General features: G+C 46.0%; 1 protein-coding gene across 1 annotated transcript in view; it reads left to right on the forward strand.

Annotated features, from left to right (window-relative positions):
• Positions 1-3,416: 3,416 nt before the first annotated feature.
• The window catches only part of LOC104513025 (membrane-associated phosphatidylinositol transfer protein 2-like), a gene marked incomplete at its 3' end in the record, with an annotated part of 33,397 nt that continues 15,631 nt past the window's right edge, over positions 3,417-21,182 (forward strand). Inside the window, exons 1-3 of the mRNA XM_010156246.1 lie at positions 3,417-3,518; positions 18,465-18,679; positions 20,283-20,404. Of these exons, the coding sequence (XP_010154548.1) occupies positions 3,441-3,518; positions 18,465-18,679; positions 20,283-20,404 (415 nt within the window). The remainder of the gene's footprint in view (positions 3,519-18,464; positions 18,680-20,282; positions 20,405-21,182) is intronic.

A 21,182-nucleotide genomic window follows, 5' to 3' on the forward strand; every position in this document is an offset into this window, starting at 1 on the left:
TTTCACGGTTACTACAGCTCTGTGTATAAATTGAATAACGGCCTGGACAAATGTGCCGCTTGGCTATGGCAGCATGAGCTGCCAGTCTGGAAATGTCCTGCGTCACCCTTGTTTGCCTCTTGCTGAGAGAAGCCGGGTGCAAGCTGGGCTTTGCGAACCGCCTTGGGCTGCTGCTGGTCCTGGTTGTGTGGCCGCAGGGGTTTGGCAAACACATAGAAGGTCCGGCTTGGTGCTTGGCAGCTGGACAACCGAAATCCAGCCTGCCCTCAAAACGCTGGCTGCTGGATCGAGTCCCTGAGCGTTGAGCATCTCTGTTCAGACACCTCTGGCTGTTGGTAGCCATGGGCTGGATGCGGGTGGGTGCCAGGGGCACAGCTGGTGTTTTGACACCCGCTTCCCAAAGCTGTGGCGTGACTCCCTTGTTTGCAGAAGGGATTTCTCTCCTCTCCGTAGCAGCCGTCACGTCAGCAGTCAAACTTCTGTGTCGTGTTTGGACAATACAGTAAGCAGTCTTGGTGAGCTTCGATTCTCTATGAAGTCCCAAGATTTTGGAAGGAGGCCGCTGTCCTCAGCGAGTTATCCGAAAGCGCGATGTTGTCACCTCTGGCTTCGGGATCGCAGAGATCTGCATCTCGTGAAACCCCGTGTTTCTCTTTCATGGTTTACCACCTGGGCTCCACTGCTGTTAGGCTTAGGGCAGGATATTTTCAGCTCAAAGGCAGCCCAAGCTGCGAACTGATCTTGATTATTTTTTAAGCAGTCTAACTTTAGAAAAAAAAAAGGCAGACAAGTCAGATTGCTGTCTTCTTGTCTCCTTCAGGGTCAGACTGCTGATCCCAGGTGCCTTTTCTCGCTGGCCCGCTTGCTTTGAGGTTGCAGTGTGGCTCTTGCTACTTCCCAGCGTGTTTCCAGGGTTGTTTTCTACCCAACTTTCAGGGACTGGCTGCAGTAGCTGGAGCGGGCAGCTGCTGGAGGAGTTTTTGGGAGCATCACCTTTCCAATGAGCACATCATCAGGACCTGCTGCTGCCTGGAGACCTCCAGGCTGAGCCGAAACGCTGCTTTTAAACTTTGAGTGCAGGGAAGTAGAAACCTGAAAGGGAACTTGAACAGTGAAACCTCAGCCCTTGTAAAAACCAAGCAGGAAGCTGGACCAGGAGCTCTGCACGCTGGGTGCGTGGAGGCCGCTGCTGTGCCTGCTTGGGGCCCAGACGGTTGGGGTTTTTGTCTGGAGTAAAACAAGCCCTCTTGTGTCTTGGCCATCTGAATTATTACCTGCCTGGCACTTCATTACAAACACATTTTTTCCATCTCGGTACTGGTTTCCTGCCATTTTATTGCTTTTAAGGTTCTATTTTTTGTTTTATTCATCTCTTCCAATCAATAGAAATATCCTGTTTTTAGCAAGCGGCAAAGGCAGACGTGACTGATGTCGTTACGGTGGGAGCAGAACTGCTTTCAGAACATTTGGAGAATGAGGTGGGGAGAAGCTTTTAAATCCAATTTTCAGAGATCTCTAAAGTATAACAAACTGCTCAAGACGTTGCTGAGTCTCCCATTGCCAGTAGCTCCAGGAGTTGGGATCCTAGCATTGCCCCAGTGCAGATCTGAGGCCAGTGCTTGAGATCCATGCTCTGGTGGTTACTGTTCTTTGCCACGCCGCTAATTAAAAACCACCTAATGAGTTTATCCCCACCTGTTCTGGAGGATTAGTTGGATGGAGGAAATCCTGCGCGTGCACGTGGCTGTTCACACTTGCGTGCCTAGGCACAGTGGTGTTGGGAAGCGCAGTCTTCCCAGAATTATTCTCCAAAGGGTTTGCCATGGCAAAGATTTTGGGTATTTATTCCACCCCTCCATACGCAGATTGCTCTGACAGCAGTAAAATGAAACAGAGAATCGAATTTGGAGAGAAATTGTTTAGATGATGCATCACCAGACAGACAGCTGTTATTCCAGAAGAGTTGGTCTGGGATGGATTTGCTTTACTGCCAGATTAGATATGCGGCAACCAAAGGACAGCAAGCTCACAGCCCGGCGGCGTGGGGGCTGCGTGCCTGGGTCGGGCAAACCCTTGAGTGGGGATGTTGCTAGCAGTGCCCCTCTCTGAATTCAGCAGGTCTGCTGTGAGATGGAGATGTTGCGGTGCCCTTTGAGTCCCACGCGGGTGAGAAGCCAACAGAGGTGGGTTATCCACGCAGGCTGTCGGCCCTGGTTGCTCCGTGACCACGGGCACGTGTTTAAACCTCTCCAAACCTTGTAAAAGGTTGGTGAAGTGCTGTGCAAACGCCGAGAAGCACCAAGGCAGCCGTGTGGTTTCCTGGTTCCCAGACCACAGTTTATTCCACTAGATCACTTGGTTGGTTTTGTTCTGGTGTTTTTTCCCCAGGCGGGTGTCTGGGAAAAGTGGTCATCGGATCCTGCTGAGGCTAATGTTGCCTGATAGCAGACAGATTCACTTGTGTCCTCTCCTCCTCACCAGGCATCTTCTTCGTTTTTCCTTTCCTTACGTGATTTTGTTGCCTTTATCAGCAGCCCACAGGGAGTCTTAAGAATATTTGAGGAGTTACTGCCTTAACCCTTGACATAGTAAATGCTCTATTCCCTGTATTCTAAAGCAATAATTTTATTAAATTGCCTTGAACCGGGGTAAGATGGGACTTTTTTATGTTGCAGTTTGATCTTTGGCTGTTTTCTTATGCAGCAGGAGCGTAAAAATGAGTCTGATATCACTGGCAGGAGGATTTTGCCTATAGACTACTTGGGAGGTGGAAGAGAAGGAATCCTACCAAGACAGAAATTCCAAATAAAGCAGGGAAAGAAAATACATTTCTTCTGCCTTCATTGTTAGAATCCAAGTGACTTTCTTCACTGTGGCGTTACTGGGGGCTGAGGAAGTCTGATTAAGCCTTTTTTTGGCTGCTGAATGAATGCGAGAGGCTAAAACCTGATACCTTTGAGTGGATGCGTTGCTGGTGTACTGGTGACACCGGAGAGATGCTTCACTGTCTGCCAACAGAAGGGCTGCCTATTCCTTCTGAGCTTCTGTCCGTCTCTTCCGTGGAGATGCTGTTGCATATGAAAGTCTGATTGATACGGTGGCAAAGGTCAGGAGGGTAATAGCTTTGGTGGGATCCCCTGAAGCAAATCAAGATTCTTCTAAAGGGTTCTGTTCAACATGATACCAAGGGTCTGGTAGCACACCAGGGGTTTTCTCTCTGCTATGAAGCTTATGGCTATTACAAAAATTAACGCTTGCGTATTGTTTTATTTTTTTTTAATCGGATGTTCTCTGATAAGAATGGAAAATAACTGCTTCTCTCTTTTTTTTCTTTCTCTGTTTCAGGGATCCTCGATGCATTTGCTTGCCATTATTTAAGGAGCCTTTACTAAAAGCTTCCGGATTGTGATTCTGAACGGACAAAAGATTTTGTATTCAAAATGCTCATAAAGGAATACCGTATTCCCCTTCCGATGAGCGTGGAAGAGTATCGGATTGCGCAGCTGTACATGATACAGGTCAGTGACGCTTCGGCCGGCGTGGTGGGTGCAGGCTCACGCAGGGCTTCGTGTGCAGGAGTGCAGTATTGCTGCACAATTAGGTTGTTTTAAATCTGGGGCCTGCAAAGTGCTTCTAAAGGAATAGCAAACTTCAGTTTATCACTTGCTTCCTCTTGTCCTTAAATTAGAGAACCCCTGTTTGACCTACCTGGGGAAACAGCAGCTCATGGATAGGCTATTCCTATGGAAAGAAGCACCAAGTCTAAGTGTGTGGGTGCCTACCTGGAAGTGATCAAGCTGCAGCACTTAAGCAGCCACTGCTTCCCAGTTGGGCTGTGGTTACTGGCCATGCCAGTTCCAGCTGCAAACCAAAGGCTCATGCTGCTTTGTTGGGAAGAAACAGTCTAGTATAAATTTGAGAAGGTAAACAAACCAAAGGCATAACCTTGAATTTTGGGGAGGGGTGGAGATTAGAAATCTAGATGTAATATTTCTTTCCTTATGTACCAGTATGAAACAGATACTAATCAGTTTGGGCATAAAACTGAGATTATTTTTAATAGACTTCTGAATACTGATGGGAATTTCTGTTGAATTCCCTGTCTTCAATAAAGCAGTTAATTAAAATGTTGGATTTTTTGTAACTGAAATCCTCTGTACCCATATTCTCTCTGTGTTTGAAATCCAACCAGGAGCATTTTTAAAAGGAAATGAATCTGAAATGTTATTTCATTGTCCCACACTTTAAATAAGATTTAATTTTGCTCATCGAGCAGAACACGCATTTATTACTGAGTTTGCAGTACAACTCTGCTTTCTGTGGCAGGATGAAGCGATGCCAGAAAAACCTGCTTTGGCTTAAAACCTAAATGAATTAAAAAAAAAAAAAAAAACGACCACCCTCAAAAAAAACCCCAGAAAAACCAAAGCAAAAGCACAGCTCCCCCATTTCTCCAACTGTGCTCCTCTAAGGACTTAAGCACTTGGGTTTGACTGTTAGAGCAGCGTACGGTGTGCAATTTCCAGTGTTAACAGTCAGATTCCTTTTTCTGACAGAAATACAAAGCATGCATCATCTGTGTGTGTTTAAGCTAAATGTTAGTATAAACGAGTAAACATTTTTCTTTGTTTTTATGTCTTTTCCCGATGCTGTAGCTGCTTTGAATACTGTTGTAATTATTTTTGTTACGACTTCTCTCCCAACTTTGGTTCAGCTCTGGTGAGCGAAGAGCTGGCTGGTGGACGCGGAGTGTTCACTGGGCAGACCTGGTTAGCAGGCGGTAGAGCGTACAGGAGAATGAGCTGACTAAGGAGGGAGGACCCCACCTGAGTTAACGGAGGATGAATCATTAATTGGGGGAGTGTCTGTGGGGGCCTCCTGCGAGACGGGGAGGACTTGGCCAGAGGGCTAAATCTGACGTTCACACTCAGAAGTTAAAATATTTATTTTTATTTCATTAATGCAGATTTCTGGGTTCTAATTTGCTCACTTGACAGTGATTTTGGCCTTATCTTAATGTCACAGGACTAGATATGCCACAAGGGTTTCATGCAAGGGGAAATTCACTGGCTCAGGAAACTACTCGATAAACTACACCTCCAAGTTGCCATCCAGCCCTGCTCCAGCCCTGCTCTAATTTTCTAGCACATTGATACACAGGACAGTAAGGTCTCCTCTTAGATCAGGAGCAATAGGTGGTGTCAGGTCTCTGATCTCCCTCCGCTTACCCGGAGCGGAGGAGTGAGCTGGAAACACTGCGTGTAGCCCGAGATCCAGGTGAGCCGGAGAAGTGCGTGACCAGCACGTGACTTCACGGCATCGTGTGTGCAAGTAGTACAAGGGGAAAAGTTAACTGTGCTCTCTGATCGAAATACAGGTCTTAGCTCGCATTTGGAAAAAAAAAAAATATAACGGAACCTCTTCGGGTGGAATGTGGAGTTTATCTTCTGTTTCTTAGTCTTTGGTAGTGATCTGCTTCAGCTCTTCCTGAGAATTGATGGAGGGATTCTTGCCGACTTCAATGGGAGCCGCTCCTAGACCATGACATCAGATGTCCTTTTTCTTCAGTTCGATTTAAAAGTGGAGGTTTTGTCTTTGAGACAGACGCTGGGGGTGGCGCAGCGGGGCACGTCTGTTCTTTTCAGAGACTAAGAACGTGCTCCACGTCTGTCTCTTTCTTTTTCCTCTGAAACGCATACGGAGGCCACAGGAGAAGCAAGTTCTGTACGTTGAACCCCCTTAGGGAAACAAGCTGAGATATTGGTGTAAAACAGCAGTGCAGAGGTATTTCTTAGAAATCTTTGTCTGAAATGTAGAACAGAGTGATTTAAAGTAGTTCCTGGGGAGAGGAGCGATTCTTAAAAGCAAAAGGTTCATTTCCAAGACGCATTGAGTACAGTATGGTGGTGTTCATGCTGGAGATGCCAGCCGGCCTGGTCCCTTAACAAGCAGTTTTCCAACAGTGTGAAAAGGAGATGTCACAGTTATTCCTCAAGGGTTTTAGAGAGCCTTAAGCATGTCCTTGAAGTTGATCACTCATTTAACTCCAAGCTCATGAGTGAAGATCCCCATTAAACTCCAAACCAGTTGTTACAAAGTTGCTCTTTTAAGAGCAATCAGATAATTTTCCTAGATTGCACTGTCCTCCACTTCATTAGTCTTCCACAAGGACCTTCCACCTGAGGGATGGAGGAGCTGGCCCCCGCAGTCGCTCTGGGAACCCTTCTGTGGAAGCAGTGCCTCCGGGCCGTGGGGCTGGGAAGTTCGGACTCGAGCTCTAGTGCTGCAGTCGCTTTTCAGGGAGTTTTGCCGTGGAGTATTTTGCATCATGAAAGGAATCACAGAGCAAACAGTCCATCCTCCTCCTTTGAAGTCTCAACAAAAATTTCCATCAGATTTGATGGAAGCAGCATCGTGCCCGGGTAGCAAAGGATCCTTCCATTAAACCGGGACAGGCTGTGCTCATATTTACTATGTTTACTGGATGGGAGATTAAAATTGTGCAGTATATAACCCAGCATCTCGTTTGCTTCTCTGCGCTACCAGGCAGGCGAGACATGCAGTAAATCATTGTGCATGTGCCTGTGTTGCTCTGTAATTCCTCTTCAAGTTCTCCAGGCTGGTGTATAAAGCTGTGAAAACTGATGCGAGTGGCCTGCTTTGCTTTTTCATTAATGTTTTGGGTTTTTTTAAATTAGAGGGTGGGGGGAAGAGAGCAACAAGTCTCTTAAGTGTTTCTTCCTGCTAGCTTCTGAAATATTATCTGCAGAGACAGTGGTTTCAGTACTTTAAGTAGCACTTAAATTCTTCCATAAATAAGTTAATCTTACATTACAGCGAAGGACTTAATGTACCTTTGACTTGCTTGAAGCCCAGCAGATCTGAACGGGATTGCTTTTCTCTATTAAGTTTTAGGCCATCAGTATCCGTATTTTCATGGGGAAGCTCTCGCGCAGTGTTGGCACATGTTCAGGTTGGGAGCCCCTGCTGCTTTGGCTGCAGAGCGGTTAGGTCTCAGCTCTTCCATGTGCACAAGGTGGTTTTTGCATCACTGGCTTTTTGTCTCTCTTGCTATCCACATTAAAACATCTCATTTTTATATCTGAGCTCGGAACCAGTGACCGACCTTCCTACTGTGACCTGTTTCTATTCCAGTGCATAAACCAGGCAAAATATTTAGTGAAATTATTCTTTGTGCCTCTTTTCTAGACAACAGTTTTGTAGCATAGCTTTTTCGTAAAATCTGTACGCGTATTTAAAAGTCTGTCCTGCTTCCAAGGGTGAGAGATCTCGGCATAAACTCGACCTTGAGAGTCTCCCGTAGGACTGGGAGAGCTGCAGTTTGATCTGGGGAAGCTGCAGTCTCCAGTCCCAAGATAAGCAGAAAGCAACCAGAGGCGAGCACTGAAAGAGTTTCATGAAGCCCAAACTGTTTATGGAGTGGGAAACTCTGTGCATCTCTAGGGATTTCTTTCTTCCCACAGAAATGCGGGATGGAAGGCTCTGCCCTGGGTGTCTTCTCTGACTCTGCACATCACACCAAAGGCATGTGCAATATTTCTGTCTCTGCAAGAACTTTGAAGCCTCTCAGACACAAAGGATAAGACCATCCTGTTTTATACATCAGAGGGATCTTACTAATGGGTCTCTAACTCTTCGTCTTTTAAATGCCCTGCATATTTGTGTCTCAACAGCTACCCTTTCCTGTAACACTTGCTTCCTTTCCTTGTGTGTTTAGGGAACCTGCCTCCCTGTACGCCTTCTCCTCACCCCAGAAACAACACACACTTTAATGTTAACTCCCTATCTCATAAAAGCTTGTATTCCAAGATCTAAATGCATTTGTCAGAAAGACCAGTATGTTATTAGCCAAAGGTCAGTCCATTTATCATCTTAATACCATTCATTACTGTGGTTCCATATGCCATGAGATTCCGAGAGGCTGTTGCCCTTCTGACCCTTACGTAAGATGAGAGAATTCCTCTTGTTATTAAATCTTACGTGTATATCAGTGTGCATAGCTTACTTTACCTGCTGTAAATAACTCCAGTCCTCGTTTCCTCCAGACAGCTTTCGCCGAGTACGTGTGACCTTCCTCCAAAGATAACGCATTTTAAAAATATTCTGGACCTAGCGATTGTTTTTTGAGGATGAGACATGTTTTGAGATGCTGTGTCATCCTTGCAAGCTTATAACATTAATACTTTGGCATTCAGCACTTCGCAGGTCTGCGCCTGGGGAAGGACTGGCCCCTGTTTGAGGTAACCCATCTGCTCAGCACTGTCTCTGACCTCAGACAGGATCCCGGGAATCCAGGGCTCCTCTCATCCCTTAACGTGAGCCTCTCTTCTACAGTCCCCTCCGGGCTTTGTGTTTATCGGTGTCCCTGGGAAATCAGCACGTGTTTCCCAGCATCTGTGGTGTGCTGTACTCACCTGCTGTGGCTGCTGATGGGGTACCCCGAGTTGCTTTCCTCCTTTCTGAAGAATCGTGGTTTGCCCGTTGTCTCAGCCTCCAGACCCCTGCGCTGTCCTGTTTTCTCCTCCATTTGCTCTCGGGTAGCACCTTCGAGAGCAGACTTCAAACACGTGCCTGGTGGTGGCAATCCTTGAGGCCGTGTCCTGGTACGTGGGTGCAAGTGTCGTGTCCCTTAAACTGTTAGCTCCTCTTGGTAGCTGCCAGCAGGCTCAGCAGATGGTGAAGGATTGATCGAGGGGGGAAAACAAACTAACCCTTCATCCCTGGACACTGAAGAACAGGACAGCTGATTATTTTTATTTCGTTTGCAGATGCCTTGGCCATCTGGACAGATAGACACATAAGCTGTAATTTTAAAAACAGGTGACACTGCTGACAGCTCCAGGGACCCTGGAATATTCACAAGTCTAAAAGGAAAAGCCTGGTTTGAAGCTTTTCCGCAAATTTCTGTGCTGCAGCATTCAAAAACTGAGACTTCTACGTTCTCTCTTCCTCCTCTGTTTTCCTGGTATTTTGTTGGTGATCCCGAGGGCTTGCGTCCCTCTGAAAGAGGAGGGTGAGACACTGCTTAGCTGTGGGAACCAGGGAGGGACAGGTAGGTTCAGCGCTGTCAGGCTTGTGGGCTGGTTTGCACAGGTGCCAGTGACACCCGTGTGGGTTAGCGTTTTGGGAAAATGCTCGGAAGCAGCACACAGCTTCTCCGCATTTACTCTAGTTCTTGTTTTGTTGTCACTGTCCTGGAACAGTTCTTCAGCTGGCTGTTACTCCATACCTGGGGAGTTGATTTTAGAGTGCGAACTATGCTGCCTTGGCAGTTCACACGTGCTCTTTCTCTAACAACACGGAGTGAAGCTGAGATAAGGTTAAAACACAAACCTGATTTTAAACTTCAGATTTGTACTGGTTTTAATCCAGGGCACAGCGCTGATAATCCTACTGAGTTTGTGGCTGTCAAAAATCCTTTTTCCTTCTTTGTTATTCTTACAAAAGAAGATTTCTGATGTGTGGACAAAACGTTGACTGTTGACACAGATTAGGTTGTCGCTTTTTCAAATACCTGAAGGCAAGTAATAAATTCAGTATTAGGAAAACTGTGGGGATTTCTTTAATCCAGTCCTTAAGTATTCCAGTATACAGCCTATTGTTAGTGAACAATTGCACCAGGTTCCTAAAATCTAAGGGATGTAGTCAGAGGATCGGAATTGATCCAAAACAGCCTGAGCTGAAATTTAGTTCCTGACTCACAGTATAATAATGGGTAACTTGCTTTACCTCCCTTTAAACCAGGGACAGTGATTCTCACAGGCAGTGTCTGTGGCATGGTTAACTCAGTGAAAAATCCATTTACAGAGAGAGAAGGAAATACTCAAGGTAAGATGAGATACTGAGCTGGAAGTGTAGTAGACATTTTGAAAGATGGAGTACGTGGGGTAAACAAGTTTGAGGTATCTCCATAATAAAGTGATTCCTAATTGATGTGCCTCTGGCACATCCAGCCCTGGCTCCGTAGGAGTGTGACTGAGCGTCTTTGTAAGGCAAAGTGATTAATGAGTGGCCATGAGAACGGTTCTCTTAATGCTGTAAATTATTTATAGTCCTGCACAATTGATTGCCCCCAAAATATCCTGGTTTTGTACAAACAGCTTCATTAATAACTAGACCTGATTCTAAATAATGCAGTGCATACGAGGTTTGTACAAATTGATGCTGCACATATTTCTGCTCTGTCTTGTGCGAGTCTACTGCTGACAGCCTGTCCTGCCTTTACCTGCCAGGGCTTTTTTGAGGAAGGTGTTTTAGCTTACAAAGGAGCCAAGAACGGTGATGCTGCCAATGCAGTGCAGGTAACCTGCCCGTGCTTGGGTGAGAACGGTCCCTTCTGCAGGGCCTTCTGCATGCTCAGCTCTGCTCTGCTCCTGCTGGCTGCGAGTCTTGCAGGATTTGGGGCTGGAAACCCAGAAGGAGATGGTTCTTGCAGCTGCAAAGGGCTGTGACCCCCACCTCACATCACTCTTGGGAGAGCGAAGGGGTGGCAGGAACAGACCTGGGATCTCCTGGGCACTAGTGCACCTCCCGTCAGAAAGCAGCTCTGCACATGCTTCTCTCCGACAGAAAGACCTGTCGTGGGCGGCATCATCTTTTCTCCGTGTGTGTTTGGTATCTCCTTGGAGCTAGCATCACACAGTGGTTGAAGCATGGGACGAAATGCCAGCAATTCCTGTGTGATAGTCCCAATTTTTGTTTGGTAAACTTGAGGGAAGAGCCCCACAATATCCCTGGTGAAATCAGGGAGGTGATCAGATGGCAGGTCCCAACAGAGCTGGGAAAAACCCTAAGGGTCCTCCCGGAAATCACATCTGCGCACCACTGGGTTGGGAAGACAGATGCTAGCTACTGTATGGTTACTCTCAAAATCATCTACCTGATAAGGTGATGGGTTTGGATATCCCCAATGAAGCCAGGCTGTCTTGAGGAGGAAGGGCAGAAGGTACTTGTGTGTCCTGATGGCTGAGCGTAACCCCCAGCTGCAGTGTGGGACAGCCCAGCCCTGCTGAGACTGAGCCACTGCTGTGGTTTCTGATCTGCCAGGAGCAGGCGTCGCTTCCAAACCCAGTGTGGGGCAGGGATGAGAAGTGAGTGAATCTGGAGGAGATCACAGTCAGCAAGGTCTTGGGTCTCTGTGAAGTGTCTCTGCTCCTTGGCTGCCTGACACAGCAGCCTGGAAGGCGGCAGTCTGTCCGTGGCTCTGTGACTAGGTTTCTGCCAGGATGGGAAGACTGATTTCACACACTTTACAATTCTCTCTCTCTCTCTTGTTTTAGGACTACTTTTGGGTTTTTTTGACTGGACAGTAGAAACACGTATGACCAGGTTTTGTGTTCAGATGGTGTTTGGGGGAAGGGGTGTTGCCTAGATGGAGCGAAGCACTGCGCATTGCCCAGCCATTGATCCAGCCTAGGAGGATGTTTAAAACAACCGCTTTTTTGCCTTTATTAATGAAGCCATTGATGAGGAACAGATTTGTTTCCCCTCTCCCCAGGGTTTCATTCCTATGCGTACAGAGGCTCGGAGTCAAAATGCTATTGTAAAGCCTCATGTTCTGATCATTATCTTGTTGACTCAAACTAACCTTCCTTTGCTAAATAAGTATTGACACTGTCCCTTCGTGTATTTTTTTTTTCAACAGCAGTAATTGGATTAAAATAATTGTCATGCGTGAAGGATGCATGTTGGAGCGCAAAGGGCACACGGAAGCCTCAGCTGTGGGCACCATGGTTACTAGTGACATCATTTGGGTTGCTGTTAACAGGAGTGATTTGTGTGCAGCGCTGAAGCCTGAGTGAAGGTGGCCTAAACTAAACCCAGTGGATTGCTGATGCAGTCCCATTGCCATGGAAACAGATGTTGCCTGCATTCATAATGTGATGCACATGGTATAAGCAGAAACGCAGTCCTGTGGTGTCCACAACTTCTGAAAGGGCAGGAATGGTGTTCCTGGAGAGCAAGGGAAATCCCATTGCAGTTGGCCTCTGTTTCCCGTTAAGGTAGCGCCAACTTAATTGCACATGATGATAGAGTAAGCCTTGCCTTTGGGTAACAGAACAAAGCTCACCAGACCCTTTCTGTCCTCTAGCAATGTTGCTGCTGAAGGACTGTCACTCTGACTTGACATGGATTCTTTCCGATTCATACCTTACAAAGTGCAGGCTTAAGTAGTATTAAAACCCATCCCTGAGAGGACAGGGTTCCTAGCTCCTGCCTACCTTTAATATTGCCGTTAAATATAACCAGTAGGACTACACTCACCTCCTGCAGAACAGGAGTAGAGAAACTTCCCTGTGTGAGGACTGTTTGGCTGTATTTAGGTCAAGGTCCCTACTCAAGCCTGGTGAAGATGACTGCTGTGTCATGGTTAGGATGGGCCTTGAAGGATCTGGGTACTAGACATGGCCCTTCCAGCAGCTCTGTGTCTTCAGGTTACTGTCTCCCCCTTCAAAACATTGCTCTCTTGTTGATTCCATCATCTTTAAAGCGAGAGGACTTGGCTCTTCTGGCTGTGGCACAAAAGCCTTTGACAACAAGAAGCTGGTGTGCTGTTCTACTTCAGCACTAATGCATTAATCATCGTAAGGGTGATTTTTGTTTTTAATTTAATTTATGCAACTTCCTGCTTGCTCCTAGAACATGTTATGCACTGATAAAATTATGTTGGTTTTGATCTGATCAGAAGTTCTCCTTCTTGGCTTCTGTAGGAGTGGAATAGTACCGTCTCCTCTGCTCCCTTCTCTCCCACTGGAAAAAAAGCTTTTTGCTCAGGTATCACCCTCATTATGGTGATAAGCTTTGAACTGAGTGTTTCGGGTCTTTGACAAACACATTTTGAAAAGACAAAAACCAGCTTCGGAAGTATGACTCTGCTGTACTTTTAGGGTAAACCAACATTTTGTTTTCATAGCCGAAGACCTGATTTTCGATTACCTGCAATAAGTACGACCCACGAATGGTGCCTGGTCTATCAGATATCTGTATCAGCGGGCGGAAGGTTGTCGGTGGTGAAAGCAGATTGCTCGTAATGAATTAGATGTCAGTTCAAATGCTCAGAAAGGAGTGGTTAACAGAACACAGAGCTGAGTCATACCGCAGCAAGAGAGCCAAAGAGGGGACGGGTACACCCATGAGCACGCATGTCCTCACTGTGCATGTTATCCACGCACAAAAACCTGCACTGGAGAAACGCGTTAAGAACAAACCATGCCTTCGTTTCAGGACCTTGTGGTGTTTTCCAGCGTCTCAGTCATTGGCCGTGTTGTTTTAGGTGCTGTTTAATTCTGGCTTGCAGCAGCTACGGCTCAAACCGTGCGTCTGTTGTGCTGGTTTATTTGTGGTGTTTGAATGCTACTATTGGCACATAAGCCCAGATACATGGCTGAGGCCAAGAGGCTGCATTGCTTATACCCTGTAAACAGCTACTGAATACTTGTCTACCAAGGCTGAGGGGGGAAACAAGACAATTTTTAAGCGTAAAAGCAGAAGGGAGATAATTTAATTTCCTGCCAAAACATTTGACTTGTGTGAGCTAACAAAAAAGTAGTGAAAAATGAGTGAGGGGTGGGATCTCTCTCATGGTTTCTCTTGGGTATAGGCGAGAGAAGAGTGGTATAAAGTAGATGTTACGTTACACTCCCGTGCATCGCACCGGCCGTGCCCCAGCTGGTACCTCCTTAGGGCATGCAGGTTCCACTCTTGCCCAGTGCGGCAGGTTGGAGATGATGATGCTGGTAGGCAGCTGCCGGTAGCACATCGGGGAAGGCAGTTGGTGATGGGAAGAGAGCAATGCTTTGGAAAGTCAATTAGATGAGTGAAATCTCCATCAGCCTTAATAATGTTCAACTGGAGATAGTTGGGAATATTTTCTTCCTTTAGTGTATGGAAGAGATTGAAAACAAGTAGTTGAATATTCCTCTCCCAGCCTAAATTTTGTTACTTGACCCTTTGCGTCTTAGGAACCTTTGTACTTCCTTTCTGAAACTGAAGAGAAAAAATCCTTAAAAATAGGTCTGATTAGTGAAATTGGGTCTTAAAAACTATGCAGTGATGGCAGGGGTCATCCATCCTGAGCGGCTGCAGGCATCTTCTTGTCTGGCGGGTTGCGTGAGGCAGTTTAGGCTTTCTCTGGCTCCCAAAGGACAGGTCTATTTCTGGGGACTTAATTGGCGTTTGTGGTAGCCTTAGCATCCAAAACAATAAAAAAAAAATAGTAATTGGCCGTAGAGAATGTTTTCTCAGCCTCCCTTGCCACAACAGTATGAGCAAGTATGTTAGCAGGATCCTCTGGGGATATTTTCTGTCATGTTCTTGTTCAGTGGCTACATAGATGCCTTTGTTTGCTGTTGTCGTTAACTGGAACCATCAACCAGCTGTAAACTTCTTGTGTCCATACTGTGTCTAAATGGGATAAAAAAATGTCCCAAGAATTCAGTGTTATTTTAATGTGTTCTCCCAGAAGAATTTGTCTGGACTATCAAAATACCCTGTTGCCAAATGGGAGCTGGAGGAAAAAAGCAAAAAAACCCCTCTTCTGCTTATTGTTTCCAGACAATGATTTGTGTCTTCATTATTCACGGACAATAGGTCTACCAAGCATAGTGCTGTCAGTCTTTGTAATTCGAATAATCTCAAATCAAAACTGTCACGGGTCATCGAAGCAGGCCACTGGTTCTGTGTAAATACCTTGCTGCAATGCCCCAGGAAACTTCATCGTGAAGCTAAAGCACGTCAAGTAATCACTATCTAACTTACTTAGTTGGAGGGGTTGTACTGTAAACAATGATCAGTGGTAAACAAGGTGAGATTATAGCTATAATCTGTTTGTAAAGGCTAGAACGATGTCTGCATCGCTGTTATCGCCATGCAACCCCCCCGTGTTTGCTGTTCTCTGCAGTACCGTTGTGTTACTCAAAGTCGTGAGGTTCAATAAAATAAACTTTAGGAGAAACTAAGCCCCTGAGCCGTTTGCAGCGCTGCCGTAGGCCTTGCAGATTCTCTGTGTGTGCACCTGAGCTTTACTCTGGGGCTGAAACACCGGGAGAAGGGCTCGGTTTAGGATGCTACTCTTCTTGGCGTTCTGAGCGATGCTGCGTTGGTTGGTGGGGTTGGTTTTTCTTCTGCTTCACCAAGAGCAAAGCACTACAAGTTTAATTTCCACAGTCTGACTTCTGTGTTTCTCCAGCTGATATGATAAGGCGTCTCTTAGCTGTTTTACCCAGCATTATGCATCATTCTTCTGTGAATGCTGTTCCTCCAGCTGTAGTGGGACTCCTCAAGTTGTGGGGGTCACCGGTACGATCAGCCATCATTCCTTTACTGAGCTGTACCCCGCTAGAAAAAATACCGAGTCGCAGTTAGTCACCTGCTCCCACTCAGCCGTGCCAGGACGGGTTTGCCGGACTAAGTCTTTTACAAGACGTGCTCCGTGTTGTTAGTGGTAGTGAGGCACGTTTCTGACTGGGAAAGGGGATGGAAGATCTGATCAACCTCTCTTCGCTAGCGGAAGGCTTTGTTTACAGCCGGTTGTGTCCTATTGTGAAGGGCAGATGATAAATGGGGTTAGGCTAGCCCAGTGTTTAGATGACATTCATGGGAATTATTCATCTATGATTGTTGTGGTGAGGTCATGTGCTGTGTCCCATGCTATGCTGCTCTGCCAAGAGATTTATTTTAATAGAAGCCTTTAAGTAACTGGCATTCTTGCTAATCATGGTGCATCTGCTTCTCTGGGTTCCCTGTTATGAGTAATTTAATGCTATTACTTTAGCTAGAAGGGATCTGTGTCACCATCTGTCCTGGAAAGCTATTGATGGGGCTGTGCAGAACATGGAGTGTCATCAGTAGAAGAGAGGGACTTCTAAAGGGATGACTGGATTTCCTGTTGTAATACAATATAAGACGGTTTACTGTGATTACAGCTTAGATATCTTGCATATAAAGGCTGTTAGCTACTCTTTGATTTTGTTGGGGACCATTCCTCAGATATTTATACGGAGGGAGGATCCTGTCGTCAGTGAGTAGTAATAACAGAGGTGATCTGCTACGTAAAGTCTCTGCTTCTCGTAGGGCCGCGAGGCTGAAAACTTGGAGACTGACCCTAAAATGCCCACACATCTGCTACTCCCAGCAGACAGATTTCTTTGGAGAGGGCTTGCCAGACACTTTTCAAGCCAAATGCTTTCCTAATCGATGGTTATTTTTTAATTATTGTTTACAGACCACTTCCTTGGAACAAGCCCTCTCCATGCTGTTGCTGAGCCACAATAGGCATGGAGAGGCTCTATGGTTGGAAAACAAATTGCTCTTCACTTCCCTAAGTGCTGTGCTCTCGCAGTGCCATGTAGGTGCAGAGTGCCATCCTGGTCTCTCAAGTGCCCGTGGCTCATGTCTTCATTTTTATTGTCTGAGAAACCGATCTTCTTTTTGCCTTTGTGATGGGTTACTCATTGTCCTGTTCACCATCTAACCTGGCTGGTTCGGACCTTCCCCACCTCGCTGCGGCTTGTTGCCTTCTCGGCAAGCGAACTGCTAAGTGCGAGAGCACGCGGGGCTAGAAGCGGCTTTGTGGTGTGGGGTTTTTCTTTGATCGTGCTCTCCTTCCCAGCGGTAAGTTATGATTACAGCATGTTTGGAAATCTGGGAACCTGGTGGTTCTGTGCAGGTCTGGCTTGGCACAGTCCTGGGAGGTGCAGGGTCCACTCAGTGCTGTGGATTTATTTTGGAATTGAAAAACTCCCAAGTATGTTTTGGTCCCAGGTGAGGGCTCGCAGATTTGCCTTGGAATTGCTGCTAACCACACAATCTAGAGTGGAGACTCAGGTCTGGTGAATGTGCGATTCTACGTGTGGTAGTTTGGCACAAAAAGAAGCCGTATTTCCTCTGCTTATGATTTCCACGTGCTTATGCCATATAATAAAACTCTACATCTCCATAATTTGTATCAGCTGTTCAGAGCAGATGCTGTGCTGTTATTCTGTCTGACACATTCGCTACACCCGCTGGGTTACTGCCTTTTCCGAGACCTTTGAATTAACCAGATTTTTGGGTCATCAAGATTATTTAATGTTATTGTCATAAATATTTGTACAGGACTTGGTCAGTGCTTATATAAGAACTGAAAGACAGTAATTTGTTTTAAGAGGATGTGTGTTTTAATGAACTGCCAGCTGAATGTTAGATATAAACTGTAAAAAAGTGCTTTTCTTTTGCAGGGCTATTGCAGCTTGTGGAGTAGGGAAAAAAAAAGATGATTTAGATTGTCAGTTATTTAGAAATGTCGGTTACAGATGTTTAAAATTGCTTGAGAGCTCTTTTAAAAGAGGACTATTTACTTCTAAATAGCTGTGTTGGCTTATCGTCCTGTCCTCAAAAGACGAGAAGCTGATCTCTTGCATCTTATTAATCATCTTCTGTTAAACCATGTTATCCTTTGAATTGTTTGTATGCCAAAAATGAGAGGTTTGTTATTGTGTTATATTTCACAGTTGATTCTTGCATAAAATTCCATTTTTTTTCCCCTTAATTTCCAAAGTCCTGTCGTCTCAAATGCAAACAATAATCTCAAAATACTAACAATATGAATCTCTTGTTTGGAAATGATGAAGGTTATACATCATCCAATCTGCTGAAATGTGTTAAAAATTAATAAGTATTTGGTTTGCCTCTAGCTCTTCTTAGAAGCAGTGAAATTAATATTCCTATTTGTTTTATTGAAGGAGTTTTTGCCAGGTTTCTCAATGAGGGACAATTCCACAAGTAAGCCAAAATACAGAGGCTGCCAGGGGGTGCTGTGTGCATTCTGGCAAACTTGGGTTGTTTCTTCTAAATATCTTAATTAGCAGAGCATAGTCTCCGAACTGCACTTGGAGAGCTGCTGCCCTGCCAGACCACAAGCAACAAGCTCCCAAATCCTGTGGTTTTAGGTCACTAAATAGCCTTTAGTACTGTGATGTTGTGCCGAGCGTGTGTATGATTCTTCACGCTGATACACCACCACAAGAATCCGCCCAGCTGGACCAGCTCCCCTTCGCCGTGTCATCCGCTGATGTGACAGCTTTTGGGGCCGTTGCGGGGGTTCACTGCCGGAGCAACGGTTTGGTGTGCTCCTGGGAAGAGCCGTGTGTAACCTGTCGTGGGAGCAGGAGTTGATGTGTCACTAGGTCTCCATTCAAACTCTCCATTAGTGTCCAAATCCAGATTTTTACAGGACCTTTAATAAATCATCTCTCTGCTCCCTGTGCTGGCCAGATGAGTCCCTAAATCTTTCCTTTATACAGGTTTGGTCATCTTACTGCCAGGGTGCTGCTACAGTTCTGCTCTCTGGATGAAGCGCTGCTCTCAAGGAGTCCTAGAAACCACCCCCAGTGTTACGTGCTTTGAGATCTTGGCATGTACAATGCCCTGGGAGGATTAACTCTGTGGTGTATTTTCCCTTTCAGAAAAAGAGCAGAGAGGAGACATGTGGGGAAGGCAGCGGAGTAGAGATCCTGGAGAACAGGCCATACATGGATGGACCGGGAGGCAACGGGCAGTATACTCACAAAGTGTACCACATTGGTATGCACATACCCAGCTGGTTTCGGTCAATATTGCCCAAGGCAGCTCTGCGAGTGGAAGAAGAATCGTGGAATGCATATCCTTATACAAGGACAAGGTAAAACTTACCAGGATGCCCAGAGGTGTTTCCCAACTTTAGAGAGAGGATTTGATGTCCCTCTGTGGGGCAGTGGGATCTCTTCCATCTCCAGCAACATCCTTTAGAGAAACCAGGGTCAAGTACCAAGGTTTTTACGCCGTGCTTAATCTCACGAGTGTTGTTAGGGCTGACTGTGCAAATGTGCTTGAGAATTTGTGGCTTGTTGCTCAAAAATGTGAGCTGTTTTGACCATCAGAGCATGGGAGATCTTGGGGTTTATTTACCCTTGTATCCTGCACTGCGTGTTGTGCTTAATGCTGCAGATACCTGCTAGCTCGGGGGGTATAAACGTGCACTGTACTGGGGCAGTTTTCGTGTTGAACACAAGTAAGACAGGATTCATTTGTTCTAGGGGGGCAAGAAAAATCTTGACAAATAAATAAATCTGGTGCTTCTTTTCTGGGAGCTGTCTTACTGTCATTTAGCTAGAAAACAACAGCCCTATATCCTATGGTTCTTACCCTGAGAAGGGAAGAGGACCAAAGGCTCTGTGGAGCCCTCTGGGACCTACTCGTTTTGGCTGATTTTGTCTGGAATTCTGTTTGTCAGATATGCTGGAATGAGTAAGTCTTTATGCCAGTTACTGGAATTTAGAGCATTTGCCCTTTTCCAGGTTTACAAATCTGATACTGCTGTCATCTTTCATAATAAAAAGGCTTTAATGGGTATTTTGATTTTTGTCAATCTAGAAAAGTTTCTTAGTCCTGTTTTTGCCCCTCCCTACGTGTAACATTAGTCTGGGGAAAAGTGAGGAGTCGTGTCTGCGTATGGGCAGTTGTTCGTGACTAAATATAATGGAGCTGTCTGACTTTCAAGTGTTTATAGTCCACTTCCAGTCTGTTTTTATCTGTTCTCTTGAAATCCCCGTGAGTTAATCAGTTGGCCAGGAAACCTGGCACTGCACAAAACCAGTCTATATTTTATTCTGCCCCAGATCCCAGGCAAGAGCTCTGCTTTTCTTCTGGTAGGGATGCCTTCCCAGGGTGTCCTTGTGTTCATGTCTGTGTCATGCCTGCAAGGATAACATAACTCATTGGTATAACAGATCCAAAAGCTACTTCCATGCTGAAAACGCCTCCTTTAAAAGCCGTTTGTCCTGCTAACCTTCTCCTGGAGGAGACGTCATCAATCTAAGTTGCAGGTTTTGGTCAGCGTGTGCGTAAAGTGAGAGGATCTAGTGGCCCCTTGGGCTTTCTCCTGCCAGTACTTGCCTGTTGCCACCCTGGGAAGCTGTTTCCTGGTCAGTGTGGGTGCCCAGTCTGCAGTAACTGTGCAGCACGTTGGTATCTTCCCACCTGTAACAGCCTGCGGGGAGCACAACCCTTTGCTCTGGGCTTGCAGTTTTACTGAACCAGAGCTGTTCCAGGGAAGCCATGTGTCCACGTCCAGGGCGAGCTCCTGTCTTGTTATTAAAGAAAATCTCTTTAATCTCTACGGTTGGTATTTTAAGCATATCTGAGGTAAAATAGGAGTGAAGGCTGGATTGGGTTTGAGGAAAGCATTTTCTCCGCATGCCAGGCTGAGTGGGATTTACTCTAAGCTGCATTGTTCCCATTTGCAGGTATACGTGTCCTTTTGTGGAGAAGTTCTCTATTGATATTGAGACATACTACAAAACTGATCCGGGAGACCATGTCAACGTCTTCAACCTTTCTCCTGCAGAAAAAAGACAAACCATTCTAGGTGAGTTTTCTTTTACTTTTTCCTTTAGTCTGCTTGCTTTTATTCTCTGCTTGGTATGGCCCATCTGCCTGCCCATGCCCACGCCTGCACCCCTGTCGGTGTCGGACACGGGGCAGGGTTACATCGAGTGAGGCCACCCGAGTTCTCTTCTAGGCTTGGTGTGAATCTTATGACAGTCATTTGAATCCCTGTCTGTAAATTCAAGCTGATGCTTCCCTGCCTAATTTGTGCAGCTCCCGAGGGGAATAAGTCATCTAATGATTTTGGGGGGAATAAACAGAAATAACCATAGAAGAGGATAATATTGCTGTGTAATTGTGTAGCTCCTTTGTGTATATGAAAATCATTCCTATCTGCACTTGTGAAACATGAGGGTGTATTTCATTTTGCTTCCTCCCCTTTCAGTCTTGCCCTCGTGCCAGTTAACACTTCAGCTTTACAGCTGTCTTTAGAAAATCGGGTTCATGAGCCTTATACATGTAAGGATTTGCTGAGAAAAGGTGAAAGGGAACATCTTGTAAAAAGGCAGAGAATGGCAGGTATCATAGCAATTCCTCTGTCTTGCTGTCCATCGTGGTCTGTGCCTGTGGCGTCTGCCAGGGAGTGCTGCCCTTAGAGCCATGCAGGACTGAAGCACCCCTTGCTCTGGGGCCGCAGCAGTGATTTTTTGCTGGGGCTGGCTGCGGGACGCAGCCTGAGTGCTGGGGAAAGACATCTGGCCGCTGCTTTGGCTCCTGAGTACTGTGGACGTGCAGGACATGGCACTAACCTCCTGCAA

Source organism: Eurypyga helias, unplaced genomic scaffold (assembly GCF_000690775.1).
Source record: "Eurypyga helias isolate BGI_N326 unplaced genomic scaffold, ASM69077v1 scaffold4310, whole genome shotgun sequence".
Classification (NCBI taxonomy): domain Eukaryota; kingdom Metazoa; phylum Chordata; class Aves; order Eurypygiformes; family Eurypygidae; genus Eurypyga; species Eurypyga helias.